This window comes from Xylona heveae, assembly GCF_001619985.1.
Source record: "Xylona heveae TC161 unplaced genomic scaffold L228scaffold_2, whole genome shotgun sequence".
NCBI classification, from domain to species: Eukaryota; Fungi; Ascomycota; class Xylonomycetes; order Xylonales; family Xylonaceae; genus Xylona; species Xylona heveae.
Genome location: NW_017264194.1, coordinates 1,701,846 through 1,723,520, shown reverse-complemented (window position 1 = coordinate 1,723,520; position 21,675 = coordinate 1,701,846). Strand labels below are relative to the sequence as shown.

Here is a 21,675-nt window from a genome sequence, read left to right as displayed (position 1 = left end):
GCAGTGGAGATTGTAGAGACCTTATTTGACTGTTAGTTATGTGCAAGCTAAAGACATGCAATCAGGCTTGCGTTTCAAGATGTCATATCGGAAGGTTCGTATGCAGGAGCTCAACGTCTAAAATCCCCAACGTCAAGCGGGAAGGCTTACAACCCGGTAAGGTTCAGGCCCACGATGAACAAATCCAATAGATGAAAAGGGAGCGAGTAAACCTACCTTCTATGCTCTATCTGCTTCCCCCAAGAGTTGCCACCAATGGATAAGAAAGAGCGCAGCTGCGACGGTCAGCACGACGTTGAAGATGTGGATGACTAAAGCACAGATGCGGGATCGGTTCGAAACCGAGAATGACGAGATCCCTCAGCGCCTTTTTGGAGGGTGCGAAAAGAGTGGAAAAGTAGGTAAAGTAAATTGAGATTATACGAGCGTAATTAGAGAATGGCGCAAGGTTCCAACGCAAAGAACCCAAGTCCCTCGACGGAGTAATCCCGCAAAAGCAATGTCGGAGAACGCGGTGACAGCCTATCTCGGCGAGCAGAGACCCAGGAAGAAGCTCAAGGAACATCCCGAATAGGAAATGACACGCCGGGTAAGGTAGTGTGAAACTTTATAGTTATGACATCGAGGGGACAGCACCTTTAAACGCTTTACTTCAACGGGTATATAGGGATATTACGTCAGCAGCGGCATGGATCAAGTCAACGGGATCAGTGGAGTATCAAAGACATCTATCCCAGGCAGGGTGTTGATCATTGATTCGCATCATCCATTGACGCGAGAGAATCTGGACATGGAATTTGCCACCGAGCTCTGATCGTAGACGATGCAGAACCATACTTGAGAAAAAAAGTCGAAATAGATACTGAAAAATGCATATAGATGAAAGATGAGACGAAGAGCACGCCAAATGAACTATGAAAAGCAAGGAAATGTAGTACCGGTGCACATAAAATCCTTGATGGCACCTTGACAACATTGAAATGCATTGTTGAGACATGAAAGAGGTGGAGATGGAAAAGTCAAGGAGTTAGTTTCCGATTCCGAGATACTCCCTTCTTCGACTTCAATCTTCCTAGAGATCCATTTCCACATAAATGTAGGTTCATCTGGAGCATAATATATTTCGCTATTCACCGCACGCTTACCTCCAAGCGTTGAGCGCGGCATACGGATCATTTTGACCTTGAGCCTGCGCTTGACTGGTTGGAGGAGACTGTAAATGGGAATAGCTTGCTGATCCCGTAGGATAATGGCTAGTGGCCGCGGGAGGATAGTTTTGATGAGGAGAGCTGACGGCCGGCGGAGGCCCAGGCGGAGGTGGCGGTGGCACGTAACCCGGAGGCATGTACTGTTTAGGCGGATGGTGTGGAGATGGTTGATACCCATACTGAGAGGGCGTGAAGTATTGCTGAGTCGCAGGGGGCGACATTTGCGGGTAGTTGCTGGGGTTGTATGTACCTGCGCCAGTGGCTTCTTGGGACAAAGAGAGGGGCGGCGGACGGTGACTGTAGGCATCTCTTCCAGGCGCAGCATGTTGTTGTAATCTGTGGTAACTCTCCGCCGGCGTTGCAGAAAAGCCAGGGTGGGCAGTAACTGGGGTCGAGCCGTTCGGGGCCGCTGAATGTGATATTGGTGATGTATATTGGTTCGGAGTGGAGGTGCTTGGAGGATAGCGAGGGGACAGTGGTGGTGAGGGCGCGACAGCCGCACGGTTATGGCTTTGATATGATGATGACTGAGTAGTAGGGGTGCGAGATGAGCCAGGTCGAGGGGGTGCGGGAGGGCCACTGACGGGTGAGGTTGATGAAGACGGGTCCATTGACATTCGATCCATCAAGTCTCGCATTCTTTCCCGTTCCCGATCAGCTTGTCCACTGGCGGCGGTCGCACGATCCCGCTCAATCTGACTTAGAAGCTGGCCTCCTTCAGACCTGCGATTGTTGACAAACGTCTCGACGTTTTGACTCAGGCTGTCGACGCTCTCTTTCATCTCAGAATAAAAGCTCTGCGCGCGCAGAAGCCCAGAAATAAGATCATTGAAAGCTAAATAGATTCGCTTGTATTTCGTCATAACAGAAGTCCTTTGTCTTATAACGCCTTCATGCTTGGTCTGCTCCGATTGCACACGCCGATCTTGCAAAAGCTCACCGTAAGCCTTGGTGAGCTCCTTCATAAGCAGGGATTGTTTATGACTTGCTTGCAGCAATCTATTTTGGTGAGGTCGGAACTTTTCTAATTCGGCCTGGAAGAGCTGCGTTTCGTGAGTCGGAATTGACTTCTTGTTAAGGATTAGCACATTTGAGATGTCGTCCTCCCGAACCTAGAGCATGTCAACAGTCGAGCTTTTTGAGGCTGTTCAGTACCGGAGAAAGGAAAGCACTTGCCTTATCCTTGAGGTCTTTTAACACCTGCGTCCTCTCTCGTTTGATAAGATTCAGCCGCTTTAAGAGGTCCTCTACCTTGGCGATCTGGTCTGCTACAGAGACGCTGGTCTCGCCGTAATCCTCATCGAGAAGATTACCCTCTGCCTGAGATGACAGCGGGCTGCCGACACCATTCCTTCCTTTACGACTGCCTCCGGCAACTATCATAGCTCTTTGAAAGAGAACATCTGCCTCATCAGTCTCACCGGCCGAGCGCATCTCCTCGAAGTCGGATTCATATTGACGGAACGTGCTCATAAGCTGCATGTCACTTGCATTCGCCTCGTCAATTGCGCACCGATAGCTACGAAGATCGTTGCGGAGGGTAGACGTCAGCCTAGAGCTGGGTTGCTGCGTCCAATCGGCGCCATATTTGGAACGCATCTTCTCGCAAACGCTCTCCTCCATGTCCATTTGTTTCGCACACTGGTCGAGTAAATCCAGGATACTCGCACGATCGGCTTTGAGTTGGTCGAAAGCACGACCAAAAGGCTCATGCCCTGCCAACTCCGAGCACCAATGTCGGAATTCGTCATCCACCGCAGCATCGGGCCTTGAGCCGCCTTTGAGCACATTCAAACTTTCTGGCAGTTTGAGATAGTCAAGGCTGGTTGCCATCTCGCTATTGGCTACCTCAACCCGCTCGGTTTCCGCTCGTATTAATTTTGCCTTTTCTTCGTCATACAAGCTGGCCGACTCTGTGACGGACATGGGCACAATTTTCTGGAAGATGTCCGGTCCAATGATACGTTGAATATCCTGACCCTGGTAGAGCTCGCTCACTGGAATTGCTTTGGCCGCTGGAAGCTTTGGGATGACAGTCAGAGAAGCTTCAGCCGGAATGACCTGATGGTAGATATAGTCATTGTCCTTGATAAACTCATTGAGCCTTTCTTGAACGATGCTCAGATGTCTTTTTATAATATCAACGAGGACCGGACCAGTCTCGGAGCTGAGGTTCGAATTGGTTGGTGTTGAAGAGGGAAAAGAATTTGCCATCTTCTGCGCATCCCGGGAATACCGTTCAGCCACCTGTAGTCTGGAGATGGCGGTGCCGTGTGAGTTTGCGTCATTATCCGCAATTGCTTGATAGTATTGTGCAACCGATGCCAGGTGATTTGCCTTGATCTGTGCCAAAAGAAAGAAGTCAGCTAGCCCATTTCATGCATATTTAGAGTTGGATAATGGAAAGGGCCGGGAAGGCGGATTTGTGCAAGAGGTTCCCTAAAGGCGGCGCTGGTTGTCCGTTGTAGGGAGTAGGATATGTGCCATTCTGTAAATTCGTTGGGGTTCGGATTTGGGGTTGACGTACCTGAGTGAGAAGTAGCCAAACCTTCTCAAATATGGCCTTATTGACATTCTCCTGGACACCTTCTACCGACTGCCAGTACAGAAAGCTTGCTTGACTTGCAAGTTTGGCAAGCAGTCCAACCTTCTTGTCATCCATGATCTGCTTTTCGAGAAACACCTCTTGTGCCTGCGCCAACATAATACTGATAAGCGTCTTGACCGTATCCCGGCTCAGGTCAGTGGACGGAGCATGGAGGAAGTTTTCGTTGATGTAAGTGAACATGCCAGCAGATGCTTGAAACGAATGGTAGGCGGTTTTCAGACCAGCGTCTTCAGAACGATTTTGATGAGCGGCATGACAGGATAAGACTGCTGAGATGTTGAAGATGATTGAGGCCTTCTCATAGGCGAGGGAGTACTGTGATGTTGCCTTGTGCGTAAATGCGTCAAACCTGGCAGACCACGATTGGTGTGATTAGCTAACCGTCCAGCCAAAGACGAAACTGTTGCCTGTGTCTTGCAGGCCCAACCCAGACTCTTACCAAGTGAACGAAATCTTGATATGGTTCTCATCGACGGGGAATCGGAGATCTAGGAGCTCTAACTGCCCGTAATATCGGTATAGGAGATCCCTTCCTGAGGCACTATCCTTCCCCGCGCCTCGCATGTCCTGGCGCAGCCGGTTCAAAGTGGCGCATTCTTCCGCATATCTTTCAGGATCGTCGCCATAGGTTTGTCGAATGTAGCCCTTGAGAGGGATAATCCAGTCAATCTCGTTTGTTTGCTTCAGTGGGCTGGAGATCATTGGTGAGTGAACCATCGTGCTGCTTGCGGCCGGGGAACCCGTTCGGAAGTGCCCCGCTTGCCTGGTTCGCTCGTTCTATGCTGCTTCCTAGTGGCCGTGAAAATGACTGTGACAGATATGACCTTTGTGAGTCTGTAAATCACGAAAAACCTTCCTCACGAACGTGGCGACGGCCGGCGGCAGTTGGAGTAAACGGTGGCACAATCGCGGCCCCACGACGGGATGCTCCGGTGCGGGATCGGCAGGCGAGCGGGAATGATCTCAGCGGTTTTAAGGTTGACGCTTTGCAGACTCGCGAGTCTCTCTTCTCGGTGATGGTAAGATGCAAATGCAACTTTTCCTAACAAACAATACTGATGGCCTCACAAAAAGTACACGGAGTACCGACCGGCGTGATACAGCATTAGGTATGATCTGCTGTGTGGCGGCGACGGCGACGATTCGCCGGGCAAGCTTTAGGGGGTTTTGGAGATGGTCGAGGTTGGTTGGTTCGGATTCGGAGCTGGCGACTGCGTGGACCAGTTGTTGCTCAGTGCTTCGTTTGATGAACTTGAAACGTGAAAATAGCTTGACAAGCTAGCTTGGAGGATCACACAACCCTACAGCAATATTCGTTTTGATTGTAACGATGACGGTAATAATAATGGGCAATATTATCCATGGAAAATCGCCAGTCTTGTCATGCCAAGAAGGCCCAGTCACTAACACTTCCAGTCCTAGCTACTTGAAAACAGCATCTTAATGCCTAACTGGATTACACTATGGACAGAGCGTGGACAGCAAGAGTGAGAATAAATGGAGAGATGGCCGCAAAAGACAGGGGTATACGAAGCGTGTAAGCAACTTCAATAGAATGGACATTCATAGATGTAAGTAGATGCATCAGGTGGTTAGTGTAATATAAGCCCAACTGAAAAGCTGCCATGCCTGCCCAAAAAAACGCAGACATTGTGAATATCGAACACCAAAGTACAACATCGTCAAAGTATGGCTACTTGCACACGAAATGGTTGTTCAAGCCACTTATTATTGCCTTTCAGACGGACGTCTCAGCAAGTGGGTGCTTGGCGATATACAATACACCCCCAATCCTAGCACAACCGACCCGTTGGAACCGTTGGTTTCCTAGCCTGCATGCTGTGCCTCTACATACCAACATTTCCCCATCCCGTCGATGAGTGTAAATGTTGTTAAAACCTAGTAAAACATAAAAAAGGTGCCCAACTATCATGCATAGTACAGAAACTGTAGTTTATCACTTCCCCTGAAGGATTCTCGAATAAGCCACTATGAAGAAGTTAGAATAAAAGGGGGAGATAGCTGAGGTGATTCTTCACGTCTCTGCGCACCTCTGCCGACCAATAACGACATATGATTGGTGCCAGAGGCCAAAAAATGAACGTGATTGGGATGGTACCACTATTGAGACGTGCGGTGATAAAATGTGATTGTAGTACATATGGCACCAGTTCCTCATGCCAATCACTAGAGATATGTCGATTCAGTAATGCACGGTGCCTCGAGACCAAGTTCTGGTGGTAAGCTTCGATTGGGTAACTTTATAGAAGAGGCGTACATACCACGCGGAGTTTGGGTAAGCTTACAGTCTAGTTAATTAGCTCAAGAGCGACCAGTGATAGAGGAACGGGCCGAGGTAGCCCGCATATAATGACTTGCCACTTAAGGTACGGAAGGGAAACACCAAACATGATAAACGAAAGATGCCCCGTTGCATGTACAGGTTATCACTTTGTGATATCATTACTACGAGCCAGTGGTAAAGGAAGAACTGGGTCACGAAATATGGAATATCCAGAACATTCAGTTGCTTGACATCATTATAATCTTTGCTTGCGGATAATATTCCCCTTCGTATTGCCTTAACCGAGATAAATAAATTGGCCTGTCCATGACCTGGGACAAGAAATGAACAAGTATTGATATTGAGTTGGGAGGTGTGCTCTTTTCCGATCGCTTCTAAATGCCACAACTTTGACTTATATACATAATATACACAAGAAAAGGATTACAATTGCGGGGCAAAGAAAAGAAAAATGTATGGAAACACCTAAAAATATGCAGCGAGAAATGATTCTCTGCGCCAGAGATCTGATGCGTATTTGCTTCAAGCGGGGAATCCGAAACCCAAGGACGCCGCTGACCATTGCCACGCTGAATGGCATACAACGCACACACGCAAAAATAGAGACCCATGTATGGTAGTAGTACAGAGAAGATGAGGAAACATCATGTCGAAAGATGCTCGTCTGGGTGAGGATAAGAGAAAATAAAGTGACGAGCTTGCGCAGGGGAAGTCGGAAGCTACCCCGAACCAGAGGACTTCTTTGATGGGTCATCCTCACTGGACTGATCCGATGTCTTTTTACTTTCGTCGTGCTTCGTCAGTCGATTCCATGCCGACTTCAGAAACCCTTGGCTTTTATGTGAAGGAGAAGAATCAACTCCGTCCTTGTCTGAAGGTGGCGAAGGTGGGGTTGTGGAAGAAGAGGAAGCGCTGGGACCCCCAAGTTAGTCCCATAGAATGCTTAAGCCCGGATTGTTGTCAAAAAATTTTTACTCACGGCTCGTTGCTGGTGTTTTTTCCACTGCTGCCAAAGTTCATGATGCGTCTGGCATTCTTGTCACCCATCTCGTCGGCCAACATCTCCACGATAGTACGCTGGTTTGCGCTCAGAGATTTGGGCATGGCCACCTTGAACTCAACCTTCAAATCGCCATTAACGCCCTTGCGGCTGCCGAGACGTCGCATGCCCATGCCACTCAGAGTGATCTTGTCTCCCGTTCCAGTTCCAGTGCCCACCTTGACCTTAACGTCTCCATCCAACGTCGGAATCTTAATCTCACCGCCAAGAACGGCAGTTGTAAGCGGGATTGTAGCAGTATACAAGACATCGGATCCAGAACGCTTGAACTGCGGGTCGGGCGCAACTCGGATGAAGACGAAGAGATCACCTTTTCTCGATCGTGCCTTGGGGTCACCGGAAAGGCCAGTAGGCGGGGCATCACCCTCACCGGAAACACGTAGTCTCATACCATCCTCAACTCCACCAGGGATATCAATATTGACAGTTCTCCTCTCGCGAACCACTCCGTTGCCCGAACAAGTGCCACATTCGCTTCCCCGAGGAATGACAACACCTTGTCCACCACAAGCATCACAGGTGCTGGCCATTTGGAAACCACCCTGCATGAAATGGACTCGAGTTCCAGTGCCTCCACACCGCTTACATTCGGATCTCTTTGTTCCCTTCTTCAAGCCACTACCGGTGCATGTCTTGCATTCGACCAAAGGAGTAACAGGTATGTCTTTGCTCATTCCTTTCGCAGCATCCATGAAAGAAATATTGGCCTGTACTTCAATATTGTCACCAACTAATATTTCTTCTTGCATGAAAGGGTTGGCCCGCGAGCCTCTTCTTCTCGCTCCACCACTAAATGCACTGAAGAGATCCTCAAAATTAATGTCGGCTCCAAATCCACCGAAGCCACCGCCAAACCCAGAGAAACCGCCTGCGCCTTGCGCACCAGCGAAAGGATTGTAGCCAGCGCCCCCGGACGGATCAAATCCACCACTACCATCGAATGCGGAAGATCCATATTGGTCAAAGGCCTCTCTCTTCTTAGGATCAGACAAAACCTCGTATGCGGATTGTGCCTCGGTAAACTTTTCTTTCGCATCTGGCTCTTTGTTGGTGTCGGGGTGGTATTTTTTGGCCATACCATAATATGCCTTCTTTATATCCGCAGGCGAAGCGTTTTTATTCAACCCAAGGACATCATAGGGGTTTTTGGAAGCATATGTAGCGGAAGAGGCATGGAATGTCTAACGCACGTTAGCTTGAAATTCATTGATATCGAAGCTATGATTATATTTGATTATAAAGGTACCTACCCTTGCCTGATTGCCCTTGCAAATGGCGTGCCAGCTTTTCAGAGTTGGCCGGCATCGTGGTGCGTGGCTACGGAAGCTCCGAAAGTCTCCTGCCCGTGTCGTCCCTCTGATTCCCTGTCCGCCGCCTATCCGCGGCCTTGTACACAGGCCACGAACTGGCGATACGACTTTTAGCGGGAAATTTGAAACTGCTGCGCTCATTGTCCGAAGGTATTGAAGGCCCGGACCGGGCCAATGGAAGCTGAGCAACAAAAGGCAACCTGGCGAAGATGAATGAGAAAATGAAGGAGAGAAGCAGCGAATAGCCGGCTATGTGACGATGATGGAAGTATTCCACCAGGGAAAAAGTTCGCGTATCCTCTAGTCTCTTCCCTTTTGCCAAAGCGATGCCGATTCTCTCGTATATGATTGGTCAATTTGCTTAGTCATGCGCTCGGAAGAGCCAAGCTCATCGGAAGAACAAATCTCCGATATTTACGCAACTTCTTAGTAGAGGATTGTACCAAATGGAAGAATCAATTTTTAGGATGAAATCTCATATAGCAGCGTGTGCAGTTCCAGGTAATTGAAATTCTTTACGAATCAACAGCAGTGAAGAAAGAGAAAAGAAATTCTAGCGGTATCATATGTGCAGGTCTCATCATACAGGATACAATATCATAAACCACCCTTTGGAAGGACTACAGCCTTCAACCGGTATCGTTCTGCGCCATGATATGCTCAATCTCCTAGAATCAAGAGTGCGCCTGAAATTGATCATTCCTTCGTGAATCCAACCGAAACTCCCGCAATTAAATCCCAAAGAGCAGTACTCTTAGTTGAAGAAGCACTGATTTATCTTGGCCGTGTTGGGGCAAACCTCATCCGGAAACTCTTGTCTAAGGCGTCTTTCTTCAGTATATTCGAAGCGCCAGTGTGCAGGTATGCAGACTCACCTTGCCACCTAACCTTGTAAAGGAAATCCACAACGACCTCTGATTCCTGTATACCAAGACTATTAAAATTCTTTCGCACAGCCGTACTTAATTGCTCCCTGCTGACCCGTCTCCTTTCTTTGTTGCGAGCCATTGTTGGTGAGTAGCGCCCAATACCAGGATTTGAAAGGATAATCTGGTTTCCGTGCGATGCAAACGAAGACGGGGTCTTGAGGCGATAAGCGTATCTGTAGGCATGAAGCATTGTTCTATCGACCGCTGGCCAGTGTAACTGAAGAGAAAGAACGAATTAGAGCGAGTCTGCGTATAACAACAGAACCGTATTCATAACTGTCCATGAAAGTGTATCTTACTCCTGTCAACTCGGGAGCTGCGGTACCTACTGGTACCCCAGTGGCAGTATTGGCAAAAGCAGCTGTATCTTTTGCTAACGTGCTGGCAGCTAAGGAAGACATAGGGTTGCGACGGCCCTTCTGACCTGACGAAGTACCGACTCTTTCTTTTGTACTTGAAGCTTCGGATCGCGAGTCATCTGGGGCAGGCCTCACACGAGGTGGTGCCATCCTGAGGGAATATGGGGAACAAGTCGATCGTGGATGGCAAGGTCAAACCTATGCTGCAGTTCAGAAGATTAGCAAACGGTGTGTCGACGACAGTAGCGTATTAAGGGATTATAGAGTTGTGGATCTGAGATTCTTGACGAGGGGGTTTGCAATGGAAACCGCAGCGCGACCCTTCCCAAGACCAAGCCCAGCATACCAAGACGTTCCACGGAGAGCCGCAATACTTACTGGGTTCGAAGGGAGAGCCTTGTGATTTAAGGCAATCTCAGATATTCAATCAAAGAATATGCCGAAGCTCAAGCGTCGGCGGGCAAAGAATGGCTCGTTCTTCTCTGCAATGTTTGCAGAGTATACGGAGCAGACTGGCTTCGCTCCGCACCGGAAACCGAGCAACCCTTCCGTCACAACTGTGCGTTGCTGTACTACCGTTCGAGGTTTAGCCGACAATCAGCCCGGGCGGGAAATCCTCTTCCCCCAATTACACTTTTGGGGGGAGCGGCAACTTAGTCAAGCGCATTCGAGGCGACTTCAGGGCTCATAATGCTTCCATTTTTGTACTAGGCTCATCGACCCTCTCACTTTGGTCCTATAGTACGCCGCACGAAAGGTATCAAAGCGGTGAGAAATCTCAATCACCCACAGGATCGAGTGGGATTCTTCTTTGAATGATCTTTATCGAGCTCTTTGATGATATAAGATTTGAGCAGTCTTCTCGAGCATACTTGTACACATTGCTTTATGATCTAAATTTTATTATCTTATCATTGATTGCCAATCGCTACGTCATTCAAAACCAAGGAAAATCACAGGGTCGTAGCGAGAAACGCTGCATTATCACCAAGAAGTTATTTCTATGTGCGGCAAAATTTCGTCGTTTCAAAATTCTCCATTTTGGTGAACATAAGAATTGTAGTTTGAAATAATATGCTTTATGAAATTGTGGATACACCGATCTGATAGGTTCTGGCGAATCTATAGAGCGACATGATCCGAAAGAAGAGAAACGCTCTAAATACACAGTAAAGAATGATGCGGGCCCCCGCACCTAGTCCCATACCCCAACCAAAAAGAAAAGAAACCAACCTGGGCGCCAGCAACGGAAAAAGGAGACGAGAAGATCTAGTAATTATGGCCAGAGCACTTTGAGCACGACCATCTCCTGGCCAATGAAGCCCCCCGATTTCAGTCAACCGTTAAAATGGGATCCGGGAGAATCTATGCAGCGCCAGCAGTGACGACGGGCTCAACAACGCGGGTGACCTGATCACCTGAACGGACAATGGCATGTCCATTGCTGTCCTTGACATAGCGAACATCCTTATTCTCCCGCTGAGCACGTTTCCAGATCTCAACTTCACATCCGCCACGAATTACTCCAATGCGCATAGTCGACAGGAGGTTGTGTGCAGCATTGGAATGCAGGTATACACCACCGTTGAACATGGCGGTAGCGTCCTTGCCAATTCCCGAGTTGATCATGGCTCGACCACCGGGGTGGTCTTTGATGAAGTCGGTGACATCATGGACGACACCAGCAACAGCGATGAGGCCGCGGCCATTCTTGGCCTGCTCCTGGTAGTCGTCCCATTCCATGACCGGAAGTTGATCCAAAGGAATACCCCAGTCCAACTTGGCGCGCGCCTGATCAAGTTTCTTCTGCATTTGCTGAACCCGGCCCTTGTCAATTTCATTCTGACGGAACTGCTTGAGATCATACGCAAGACCAAGCTGCTTCCACGCCCAGATGGACCACTTGGTGGGGTCATACTGGAACCATCTGATGGCGTTTCGATAGTCAGACGGGAACTCGTGGTGGAAATTGTGGTAGCCTTCTCCAAGGGTGACGAAGGCAGTCAGGATGTGGTCGCGAGGAGAATTGCGGTCATCAAAAGGCTGGTCTCCCAACCAGTGGGCCAAGGAGTTGACGCAGAAGGTAGCCTGTTGAACAAAGAAGATACGGAGGATGCCAGCGTACACGAAGCCACCCTTCCAGTCGTTCCATCCGAGGCCGGTAACAAGCATGGGGAAAATCAGACCCATGAAGATAACGACCTTGAGGTAGTGGCGGTGTTGCCAAACGACAACCGGGTCGTCATTGAGGTCAGAGATGTCGGTGCGACCAATGCGCTTGGGGTTCTGCTTCATCACCATCCATCCAATGTGAGAGTACATGAGACCCTTGCGAACTGAGTAGGGGTCCTTCTCGGTGTCGGTGTAGCGGTGATGAGCACGGTGGTCGCGGGACCACCATCGAATCGAACCTTCGACGGCACCGCCACCCACGGCAGCGAGGAAGATCTGAAGAGGCAGGCGAGCCTTGTACGAAGTGTGTGCCCAGAGACGGTGATAGCCTGCGGTAGGAGTTAGCCATCGTCTCATCGTCCTCCAGTTGTATCCATCAATTTCGTCTCACCTGCGGTGATACCAAGACCGGTCCAAAAGTAATAGAGAACCGCAAAGGCGGCAGTCTTCCATTGCAAAGGAGTCCAGAGAGCCTGGATGCAGCCATAAAGAGGAACTCCGATGATCAAAGTGACATTAAGCCAGTTGACGTGTTTGTACCAATTGGATCGGGTCAAAGGAGTCTCGGTGATATGAGGCTTGGCAGGATCATATCTCTTGTTCCGGTTGGGCTCAGTGGTCTTAGCCATGCTTGAGCCCTTGGTGTCCTGGGTTGCGGCACCCATGGCGAGAGAGAGTGCAGATGCACAAAAGGTGAAAGGCAGTTCACCGACTGATGAAGGGAAAAGAACGAGAGGGGTTGAGGCGAACGTAGAGGGGCTGGTGGAAAGAAAAGAAGGAGAAGCGTGGGAGGTTTTAAAAAGAGAAGAGGCTTTGGGCGGTGTGAGTGGGGATCGGGGGTTGGGTTTCGCCTGGCCGGTGAACGAAGAATGGGCAGCCGAGGTGAAGCAGACGGACCAAAAGAAAGACGAGCTGGTGTCAAACACCAAAAGCACACAAGGACGAATGGAAGAGCAGCGTGGTGTGAGTCGTCGTCAGTTTTCTGGCCCGAGTTGGGAAAAGGTCAGCAGCGTGGCCACATTCCTACGAAAGATTCCATTGGAGCTTGTCCGCCAAAAACTGGGGAAGCAACGATATACACTGTAGCATTTGGGGCGGGCGAGAAGCCAGGAGAAACTAATCTACTGTAGTGAAGCTTTGGGAGCTTCCTCTCACAGAACTTTCCAAGGGGCTCTGCTGGGGATGTAACATTTTCTGTTGAGACCCAACGTCTTCCCTTCCCATCTGGGCAACAAGCGATCCAATCATGTACTTCAGGGCCCTGCATCTGCTCAGCCTGCCATGACGAAGGTGATCTCAGCTCGTTACTAAATGTGGTAAGCGTGCTTTCGATAGAGAAGGGCAAAGAAGCAAACCTCACGAGGGTCTCAAGAGTCTTCGGATCCCGATCTCACCACTTGCTTTTTTTGATTTTTTTTTTTTTCCAGCCATTGATAGTCTTCCTTCTATCGATGGATCAGCGGGATCCGTAAGCACACAAGAATCTTTCTTCCATTCAGATGATTTCGACGTCTTAATTTCCCATTTTATCGGGGAAAAATCATTTGCTGCAAAAGAATGTATTCATCTATGGGAAATTGCTGCTGTCTGAGGCTTTGCTGTACCTTTTCTCCAATTCGACGTTTTTGCGCCCTGGAAGCCCTTCATCCACCTTTCGAACCAGGGTTGTAGATCAGAGCCGACCGGGCGCTACAAGGCGTGTGGCGTTAAACGCAGCAAGGGTCTTTCTGGGTTCTCGGGTGCCTTCGTCGACTCTTCCTTTGGCCCATTCTGGCCCCAACCACTTCCGACCCCACCTTTTCCCAAAACTCCCGGCCGCCGCTCTGAGCAAGTTTTACGGTATTGTCGGTACTAAAATTTTTGGTAGAGCTACTTCCTCGCTTCTAGTGTTGTCTCCATGTGAGCAAAGGTGGCGCGACGCCGACCGAGTACGTTCCATGTACCTCTCCAAGCACTTTCGTACTTCCCACCTATTCCTCGAGGTGGGACATGCTGAGACCAAGAGCAGTCGTTCCCAACAAGCGCCGACCCGGAACTCTGTTCTCCGGCAGGTCACAAGTGGTGCAACTTCATAAAGTTCAGTCATGTGAATTATCCCCACATGATAGCAATAACGATCGTCATTGTTTCATTCTAGGTAGCAGGGTTAGCTGAATTCTCAGCTAATTGAATAGCATCTTTTATTAACCGGCTCAACTGCTGTCTGCTGACTGTTCCTCGAAGAACCATTGGTTGTATTTTTTTTTAATCTTATCTGATCATAAAGTCACGTGAAAATGCAGACATGAGGTTAAGAACTGTACCTGAATTGTACGTTACCCCTCCTACCATAGTCCACGAAAAGTTGAAGTACCACGGAAATGTACTCTGTCAAATGGCTAAATTACCTTGGTAAAACAAAAATAAATGATATGACTAGAACTACTCCAAGAATTACAAGTCATAAATGTGTTGGTGTGTTTGAAAAACTCGAATCGCGACTTTAATTTTGCCCTCCAAAGTCCACAGCTCGAGAAAGGCGCAGACCTAAGCGCAATCTATAGACCATGCAAAAGAGAGATTATCCACCCGCATGAGACGGGAGTAATGGTATCGACAGACCTCTCTTAACAAATCGGTAGAGAATGAATGGGGCAAGGTCGGATGAGGAGACCTCTCATCCGACGCTTATTACTTTCCCCAACAACACCATGATTTTCTTACGCAACATAAGGTCCAAGTGCCGTGACCAACTGGTGATCAGATTTGAGCTTGTCCCTTTATATTGTTTGCTCTAAAATCTATAATATATAGTCTAGGCCAGACCCTGAACATCCAAATAACCTTATCTCAACCTTGACCTCGTCGCCCTTTAGATTGTGATGCAGCTGATGAAGGTACGGACATGACCATATCTTGGAAGGCTTCCAAAAGAAACTCGCAATGTTCGTCTTGTTCATGTGTTGCATCTCTATCGCAACAAAACTGACTTAGCAGCCCTTGCCTCCAGCTGTTAGCTTGTGGCATCGAGAATGGTAGATTGGGAATGTACGAGCGTGCTCCTCTGTATCACTGACTACATGAAGAGAGTAACTGTGCTGACGTCATTTCTGAAAGAACTCGCCGAGAAGATTTTGGTGTTGGATAAATATTTACCTCATTTCGATACAGACACCATGTCCTTCTGCAGCCCTGGCTAGACATTGCTGACGGGGAAGGCACAGAATGTTCATACCACAACGGCGTTGAATAGATCATTGGAAACAGTTTCATGATCAGCTACATCTGCAAAATCAAATTCGCGCCGAAGACCGATCGAGGTGATAAACCCAACGTCAATTTTGGCTGCGGATCCCGGGCCGAGCCATGAGGATCCCCACAGAGCGCATGTTCTCGAGACTACATTGCGGAGGGTTTGAGGAAGAAAATATACAGCCGCAAGTCTGGATGCAAAAGGACCTGAGAGGGTCGTGCAATTCGTGATAAGAAATCTGAAGTGTACCTTCATCCCAGTGGTTTATTGGAACCCCTCGGACATTCTTCTTATCTCTCTGAAAGAAAGTCATCGGAGGTGACCGAGGGATGCTGAATCATCCATGCGCCCTTGCTGGGGGTAGCGCGCGGGAAGGCACATGGAGTAGTCCCAAAAGAGAAGAGCCTTATCAGTGCGGCGACAGCCGTCAAACCCTCTGAGATTTCCATGCAAAGAACAATTGGTCGAACTCTTCCAGATGGCTTCGATCCTCGGTATTACGAGTATTCTGTCTCGGTTCAAGCTCGTGTTTTCCTGGGTCGAATATAATCATTGCCAGTGGATCTGGGCTCCGAGAACGGCGTAGTTCCGTCGGCTACCTCCACAAAACTTATCAAAATTACATATCGCGTTCACGTATACCACCCTTGAAATTTATTTCGGCGCCGTATATTCTATAAAAGAGGATGCTGTCTGTTTTGCTTCGTGTGCTCTTGAGCTCATAGCTGGTTTCTTATTATCTCTTTACCATTAGCTTTTGGCAGGGTTGAAGCTCGATCAGATTGACATTTAACCTTTTGCTTCTTCTGATTCGCCCTTGGTGACCCGCGTTCGCGTTAGGGTTGGAAGATCCTCGATCTCTGACGCCAGTGTGCATTATCAGCCGCTCAAGCATTGGACGGCATATCTTCCTATATCTATGATTGCCATTGCCTGATATTTCGGATTTCAACTATTCCTGGAGTTTTTACCGTACCCTTCAGATCGTCAATTATTTGACAATCTCGCCAAGTTCTAGGAAGATGTCTGAGGGACCAGATCAGATTGGGCCTGACATGGGTCGCAGGAGGAATTTTGGAGACAAGGCGCGACGTCTGGTACGCGCGTTTACCACAAAGTAAATAATAGAACGGCTCTGGTGCGGCCAATGCGCATATCTTGCTAATTGTCCTCAGGGATGGTCTAATCGGCGACTACGATTACGGGTTCCTCTTTCGCCCGAATATCCCTTTTCTGAAAAGAGAGAGAAGAGCAGCTCCTTTCTTCGGCCTCAATGATAGCATGCCGGTTCTACTTGCGCTGTTGCTTGGTCTTCAACATGCATTGGCTATGTTGGCCGGTGTGATCACTCCGAACATCATCATTTCTGGCCAAGGATTTGCCTATCTCGACGAACAAGATTCTCAGTATCTAGTTTCCACATCATTGATTGTGTGCGGTATTCTCTCTGCGGTTCAAATAACTCGATTCCATATCTGGCGCACTCCATATTATATCGGAACTGGGCTTATATCAGTGTATGTCATGCTCTCTTTACGAATGTCGCACTGTAATGTTGACGTGATACTCTGAACAGCGTCGGCACTTCTTTTGCTCTTCTGTCCGTCGCCTCCGGAGGATTCAACCTAATGTATGAAACCGGTTTCTGCCCTACTGCCAGCGACGGGACCCGGCTACCTTGCCGCCAGGGATATGGCGCCCTGATCGGCACTTGCATTGTCTGCTCGCTGCTGGAAATGCTTCTCTCTTTCATGCCCCCGAAGCTGCTGAAGAGGCTTTTTCCTCCTCTCGTCACTGGTCCCACTGTCTTGCTCATTGGTGTCTCGCTTGTGCAATCCGGCTTCGAAGATTGGGCTGGTGGAAGCGGATTGTGCTACTCCAATCCCCAGGGTCCTTACGCCCTCTGCCCATCGGTGGGTGCGCCGCATGCGCTTCCTTGGGGTAGCGCCGAATTCATCGGTCTTGGATTCTTGGTTCTCGTAACCATTATCATCTGTGAGCGGTTCGGTTCACCAATCATGAAATCCTGCGCGGTCATTATTGGCTTGCTTGTGGGTTGCATCGTTGCCGCTGCGTGTGGATACTTCAGTCACTCAAGTATTGATGCTGCTCCCGTGGCTTCGTTCATTTGGGTCCGTACTTTCCCGCTCACAGTTTACGGTCCTATAGTGCTGCCCATGCTGGCAGTATACATTGTCTTAATGATGGAAGCCATTGGTGACATTACTGCTACCTGCGACGTTTCTCGACTTGAAGTTGACGGCAAGATCTTCGACTCCCGTATCCAAGGTGGCATTCTGGCCGATGGATTGAATGGTCTTTTGGCGGGTCTCTGCACCTTGGGTCCCATGTCAACCTTTGCGCAGAACAACGGTGTCATTGCTCTGACTCGTTGTGCGAACCGTAAAGCTGGATACGCCTGTTGCTTCTTTCTCATTGTCATGGGCATCTTTTCCAAATTTGCCGCTGCTCTGACCTCTATTCCTTCGCCCGTCCTTGGCGGCATGACAACTTTCCTCTTCAGCTCCGTCGTTGCCTCTGGTCTCCGCATCATTTCTACCGTGCCATTTACTCGTCGCACCCGTTTCATCTTCACGGTCTGCCTGTCACTAGGCTTCGGCGCCACCTTGGTTCCTAAGTAAGTTATTCCTTGTCGCCACTTTTACTGCCAGCCTGCTGACTTTCTCTCCCTCAGTTGGTTTAGTCATGTTTTTACGTACAAGGGTGGCAACCATGCCAAGCAGGGATTCTTCAATGCTATCGTGCTTGTTATGGAAACTGGGTTCGCCATCACCGCTTTTTCTGCCATTATTCTCAATTTAATCCTCAAGGAGGAGATTGAGGTGGATGAATTGCCCTCCCTTGAGGCTCACGCTGAGGATGTGGCCGACACTGAAGAATGGGCGAAAATTCGTCGACACCCGAAAGACCTCGAAGACCAAGGCCGAGATCTGGATCAGCATTCCGATCAGAACCACTCGCATAGTGAGATTGAGCCCGTCAAGAACGGATGATCTCAATGCAAGTTGACCTGTTTCTTTCCACGATATCTGGCCATGATGCCTCGATCTTCTTCAAATTAGCCACACATGAGAGCCCTAAAGGCCTTATGCACCCGCTCATCTTATGACTGTCTTTTTTGCCCTTCAACATGATTCCCCGAATTTTCAATAATTAGCGTTGCCATTTGTCCAATGAAGGCCTCGAAAATTTATTTGTATTTATTCCCACCCGCGAAACTGAGCATATAACCTGTGATGAAAATCTCTAAAGAAGGTTTCAGTTGATTGGTTAGGCTATGGCCATGCGTATATCTAGAGATGACTGTCTTCTGTACACATGAAGCTTTTTATTTGTACAGTTCAAATGGAAAACTTCGATCTTTTGTTTCTAGATCTGTCTTGCTTGACTCGTTTCTATATATGCTCCGTGAAAGCGCAACGGCGGTATTATAACTACGATGATGAACATAATGACATCATTGGGAAATTGACAGCTCGAATATCCCAAATGATTTGGCCGTCGTCCATAACTATTTAGGGCATCCTTCAGCTAAGTGAGATGCGATCTCGCTTATCAAGGCTCCCATGGAACTGACTCTCTTGTACCTGCAGTCGAACCGAGTGAGTGGATCATTCTAGCGGAAGGAGCCCTCGGACCTGCTTTTGATGTCCGGATTAATTTCGAGTGCTGGTGAATCATTACGATCATTGAATGAAATGACTGGGTTTTAGATACATTTGCAGCACATCTACATGATCTCTTTGACGCTACACTTTTCGTTTTGAACCCTTGATGACAAGGGTATCGGTGATGCCTTAATTCTTAGCTCTTGCTCATTGTATAGCTGAATGCTTAAGCCGTCTTTTCACATTACATAGTTGCCACTCTCGTCTTTCTTTGCTCTCGTCCAACCATGGACTGCCAGTCAGGCTCGCATTCGATCATGCGCAAAGGAAATAAAATACCACAGCTCAGTTGCGAGCTATGTCGCGAACGCAAGGTCAAATGCGATAAACTCAGTCCGTGTACCAATTGTACGAAAACCGGGGTGTCGTGTATTCCTGTTTACCGCAAGAGGAGGCCGAGAGGGCGTCACGTTCAGAAGGTGTCGAGAAATGATGACTTGCGAGATCGCCTCGATAGATTGGAGGCTTTTGTGATGAGCCGGGAATCCCTCGGAGCATCCTCAACCCCAGTCATCACTCCATCAATTGATCAGGTATTTGCATCTGTTCAGTCAAATGATCACACGGAAATAATGTTCATTGCGAGAACTAGGATGTGAATATGACATCAACACCATCTCCCCCTGGCGAAGGAAGCTCAAATGGCAGCGGGTTTCCCAAGTTGACCGCACCACAAAGTATGGGGAAAACTGGAGATGGAAGCTTAATGGCAAAGGAATTCTGGGGCGATCTTGTTAATGAGGTGATTACAACTCGACCTCATTTGCGGTTTGTTTTCTGTGCCAATCTTTAATTCTGACATTTGTTAGATTCGTGGATTACGTGATGTCATAGCTTTAAGCTCTGAGGACTCAGAAGATGAGGATCAGGACGACTATGGCGTTGGTAGTGCAGCTATTGGCATTACAGCGAGGGATGCCGAGTCTGAACAAAGCCCTAAGACTCCAATTTTGGATCTGCCGCTGTCCCAAGATGTTCAAAGTCTTCTTTGTGGAATCTATTTACGACATGTGGATCCGATTCTTAAGATCCTTCATCGACCGTCCTTATGCAGGTTTATGCGTAATGGAGAACGATATCTGGATTATACGGAACGTCACCCTTCTTCCGAAGCTCTCAGATCAGCCGTTTGCTACGTGGCGATCATTAGCATGACTGAGGAGCAATGCATCTCTTTGCTTAAAGCGGAGAAGAATATCCTCGCCGATGAATATCGGAAGGCCTGCGAGGCGGCGCTTGAACGAGCAGGCTTAATCATTACCAAGGATATCACTGTTCTCCAGTCTTTTGTGTTGTACTTGGTAAATCTGCCTACTTTCGGTTTTTATTTCGATTGTCCCGGTCATCTTTTAGTGAAGAATTCTAGTGACGTGCTGACAACTGGTACAGGCCGGTTTTCGCCGGCAGGGCCATAGTCGTGCAGCATGGACACTCCTTCCTGTTGCCTTCCGAATAGCACGCGCCCTGCGCCTCCAGATGGACGACCATCGACCATCTGAATCCTTTTTCGAACAGCAGATGCGGAAACGATTGTGGTACACGCTATGTCAGGTAGATGCCCAGACCTCGTTTGAACAGGCCTCGGAGCCTCTCGTCAGCCTGAACTCTCCCCGACCTTCCTTGCCCCGAAACATCAACGACGCAGAATTTGGACCAGAGTCCACGATGATAGAACTTCCTGATAGGAATGATCTCACAGACATGACACATGCTTTGGTGCGATACCATGCTCAGTTTTATGGCCGTCTATTGAACTTTGAGAGCACTCCCGACATAGTGGAACACACAGAGGGTTCAGGCAATGTTGGTGAATTCAATTGGGAGGCTCGCCAGCGGTACGCGAATGCTTTTGAGCAAGAAACAATGGCTTTACTTCAGAATTGTGACCCCAACACCAGTTGCTATGCTTGGTCGGCTTGGCACGGCTCGCGATGCACTATCGCATTAATGAAACTTGCTGCTCTACGTCCATTGCATCGGGGCGGCAGCGGAGCCCCTCCACGGGTGCAAGGGAGCTCTCATTGTCTGCAACTAGCTGCTGTGGTCTTAGAAAAGTTAGCGATTATACGAACAGACCCTCGAGGTGAGGCGTTTAGATGGCATGTGACCATAGGATGGCCTGTCCTTGCTATTGCGATTGCAGAAAGCTACGTCTGTAAAGACATTATACTGCTGAGGCGCGCTTGGCCTTTGATTGAGGCATCATTTGAGCATTACAGGGAGACCATTTTAACATCCAGGGAAGGAAGGATCTGGCGACCACTGAAGAGACTCATGTCGCGGACACGGGAGAAGGTGAAACAGGTTCTGGGAGAGGGCTCTGAACAAGAAGGTGCCGGGCAGATACAAAACCCTATCGGTCGTGATCAGACTCGCCCGGAAACAGCCTGTACGATGGAAATGGGAAGCGCATCCTCGTCGACTAGATCGGATCTTCCACCTATATCCACTGACTTTGATGATCCTTGGATGGAACCTCAGATCGATATGGATCCTGGCACAGCACGCTTCACCTCGGCCATGCCTTCTCTTCATACAACAGACGCCATTCCAATGCAGTCATTTATGACGGGAGATTCGTTCATTCCAACTGGAAACGCGCTTGCTGGCGGCTATGATCATGATATCGCTTACGAGCCAAATTACAACGATAGCGTGGCCACGGAGATTCCTCAGCAAACCTTGACTGATCCCGCATGGACGCCCTGGGAAGATTTTGTTCATGATCTTTTATTTTCTAACGATGCTGAGAGGGGTGTGTATAATGAGATGGGACAGTAAAATGAACTCTCTAGACCGCTTC

The 21,675-nt window shown here is 48.7% G+C and overlaps 6 protein-coding genes across 6 annotated transcripts; 2 read left to right on the top strand and 4 right to left on the bottom strand.

The window, feature by feature from the left end:
- Positions 1–84: 84 nt before the first annotated feature.
- L228DRAFT_75064 (hypothetical protein) lies at positions 85–739 on the bottom strand. Its single transcript, XM_018336827.1, has one exon. The coding sequence runs from the start codon at positions 563–565 to the stop codon at positions 227–229; it is 339 nt and encodes a 112-aa protein (XP_018190913.1). The 5' UTR covers positions 566–739; the 3' UTR covers positions 85–226.
- A 402-nt stretch (positions 740–1,141) lies between these two features.
- L228DRAFT_252355 (BRO1-domain-containing protein) lies at positions 1,142–8,486 on the bottom strand (the record flags this gene model as incomplete). The annotated part of the gene is made up of 8 exons (XM_018333683.1): positions 1,142–2,320; positions 2,385–3,551; positions 3,736–4,165; positions 4,256–4,579; positions 6,845–7,033; positions 7,101–8,272; positions 8,372–8,376; positions 8,432–8,486. The coding sequence occupies 8 exons, from the start codon at positions 8,484–8,486 to the stop codon at positions 1,142–1,144; spliced, it is 4,521 nt and encodes a 1,506-aa protein (XP_018190912.1).
- A 490-nt stretch (positions 8,487–8,976) lies between these two features.
- L228DRAFT_244176 (hypothetical protein) lies at positions 8,977–10,261 on the bottom strand. Its single transcript, XM_018331859.1, has 4 exons — positions 10,158–10,261; positions 9,720–9,982; positions 9,367–9,637; positions 8,977–9,309 (listed from the first exon to the last, which is right to left on the bottom strand). The coding sequence occupies exons 2-4, from the start codon at positions 9,927–9,929 to the stop codon at positions 9,266–9,268; spliced, it is 525 nt and encodes a 174-aa protein (XP_018190911.1). The 5' UTR covers positions 9,930–9,982; positions 10,158–10,261; the 3' UTR covers positions 8,977–9,265.
- Positions 10,262–10,805: 544 nt separating this feature from the next.
- On the bottom strand, positions 10,806–12,580 carry L228DRAFT_252354 (stearoyl-CoA desaturase; the record flags this gene model as incomplete). The annotated part of the gene is made up of 3 exons (XM_018333682.1): positions 10,806–10,901; positions 11,283–12,280; positions 12,343–12,580. 3 exons carry the CDS (start codon positions 12,578–12,580, stop codon positions 10,806–10,808), a joined length of 1,332 nt encoding a protein of 443 aa, XP_018190910.1.
- A 3,625-nt stretch (positions 12,581–16,205) lies between these two features.
- On the top strand, positions 16,206–18,197 carry L228DRAFT_236459 (Xanthine/uracil permease; the record flags this gene model as incomplete). Its single annotated transcript, XM_018330833.1, has 4 exons — positions 16,206–16,280; positions 16,312–16,700; positions 16,760–17,821; positions 17,879–18,197. The coding sequence occupies 4 exons, from the start codon at positions 16,206–16,208 to the stop codon at positions 18,195–18,197; spliced, it is 1,845 nt and encodes a 614-aa protein (XP_018190909.1).
- Positions 18,198–19,099: 902 nt separating this feature from the next.
- L228DRAFT_236458 (hypothetical protein) lies at positions 19,100–21,653 on the top strand (the record flags this gene model as incomplete). Its single annotated transcript, XM_018330832.1, has 4 exons — positions 19,100–19,405; positions 19,465–19,549; positions 19,707–20,173; positions 20,262–21,653. 4 exons carry the CDS (start codon positions 19,100–19,102, stop codon positions 21,651–21,653), a joined length of 2,250 nt encoding a protein of 749 aa, XP_018190908.1.
- Between the last annotated feature and the right edge of the window lie 22 nt (positions 21,654–21,675).

Excerpts from the sequence above, each read along its gene's own strand:
- L228DRAFT_244176 (XM_018331859.1), bottom strand. The coding sequence starts at position 9,929 with ATGGCACCACCTCGTGTGAGGCCTGCCCCAGATGACTCGCGATCCGAA. Across the intron at positions 9,638-9,719 it reads CAGCTCCCGAGTTGACAGGA|TTACACTGGCCAGCGGTCGA; the intron begins GTAAGATACACT and ends CTTTCTCTTCAG. Across the intron at positions 9,310-9,366 it reads TTACAAGGTTAGGTGGCAAG|ACAAGAGTTTCCGGATGAGG; the intron begins GTGAGTCTGCAT and ends AAGACGCCTTAG.
- L228DRAFT_75064 (XM_018336827.1), bottom strand. The coding sequence starts at position 565 with ATGTTCCTTGAGCTTCTTCCTGGGTCTCTGCTCGCCGAGATAGGCTGT.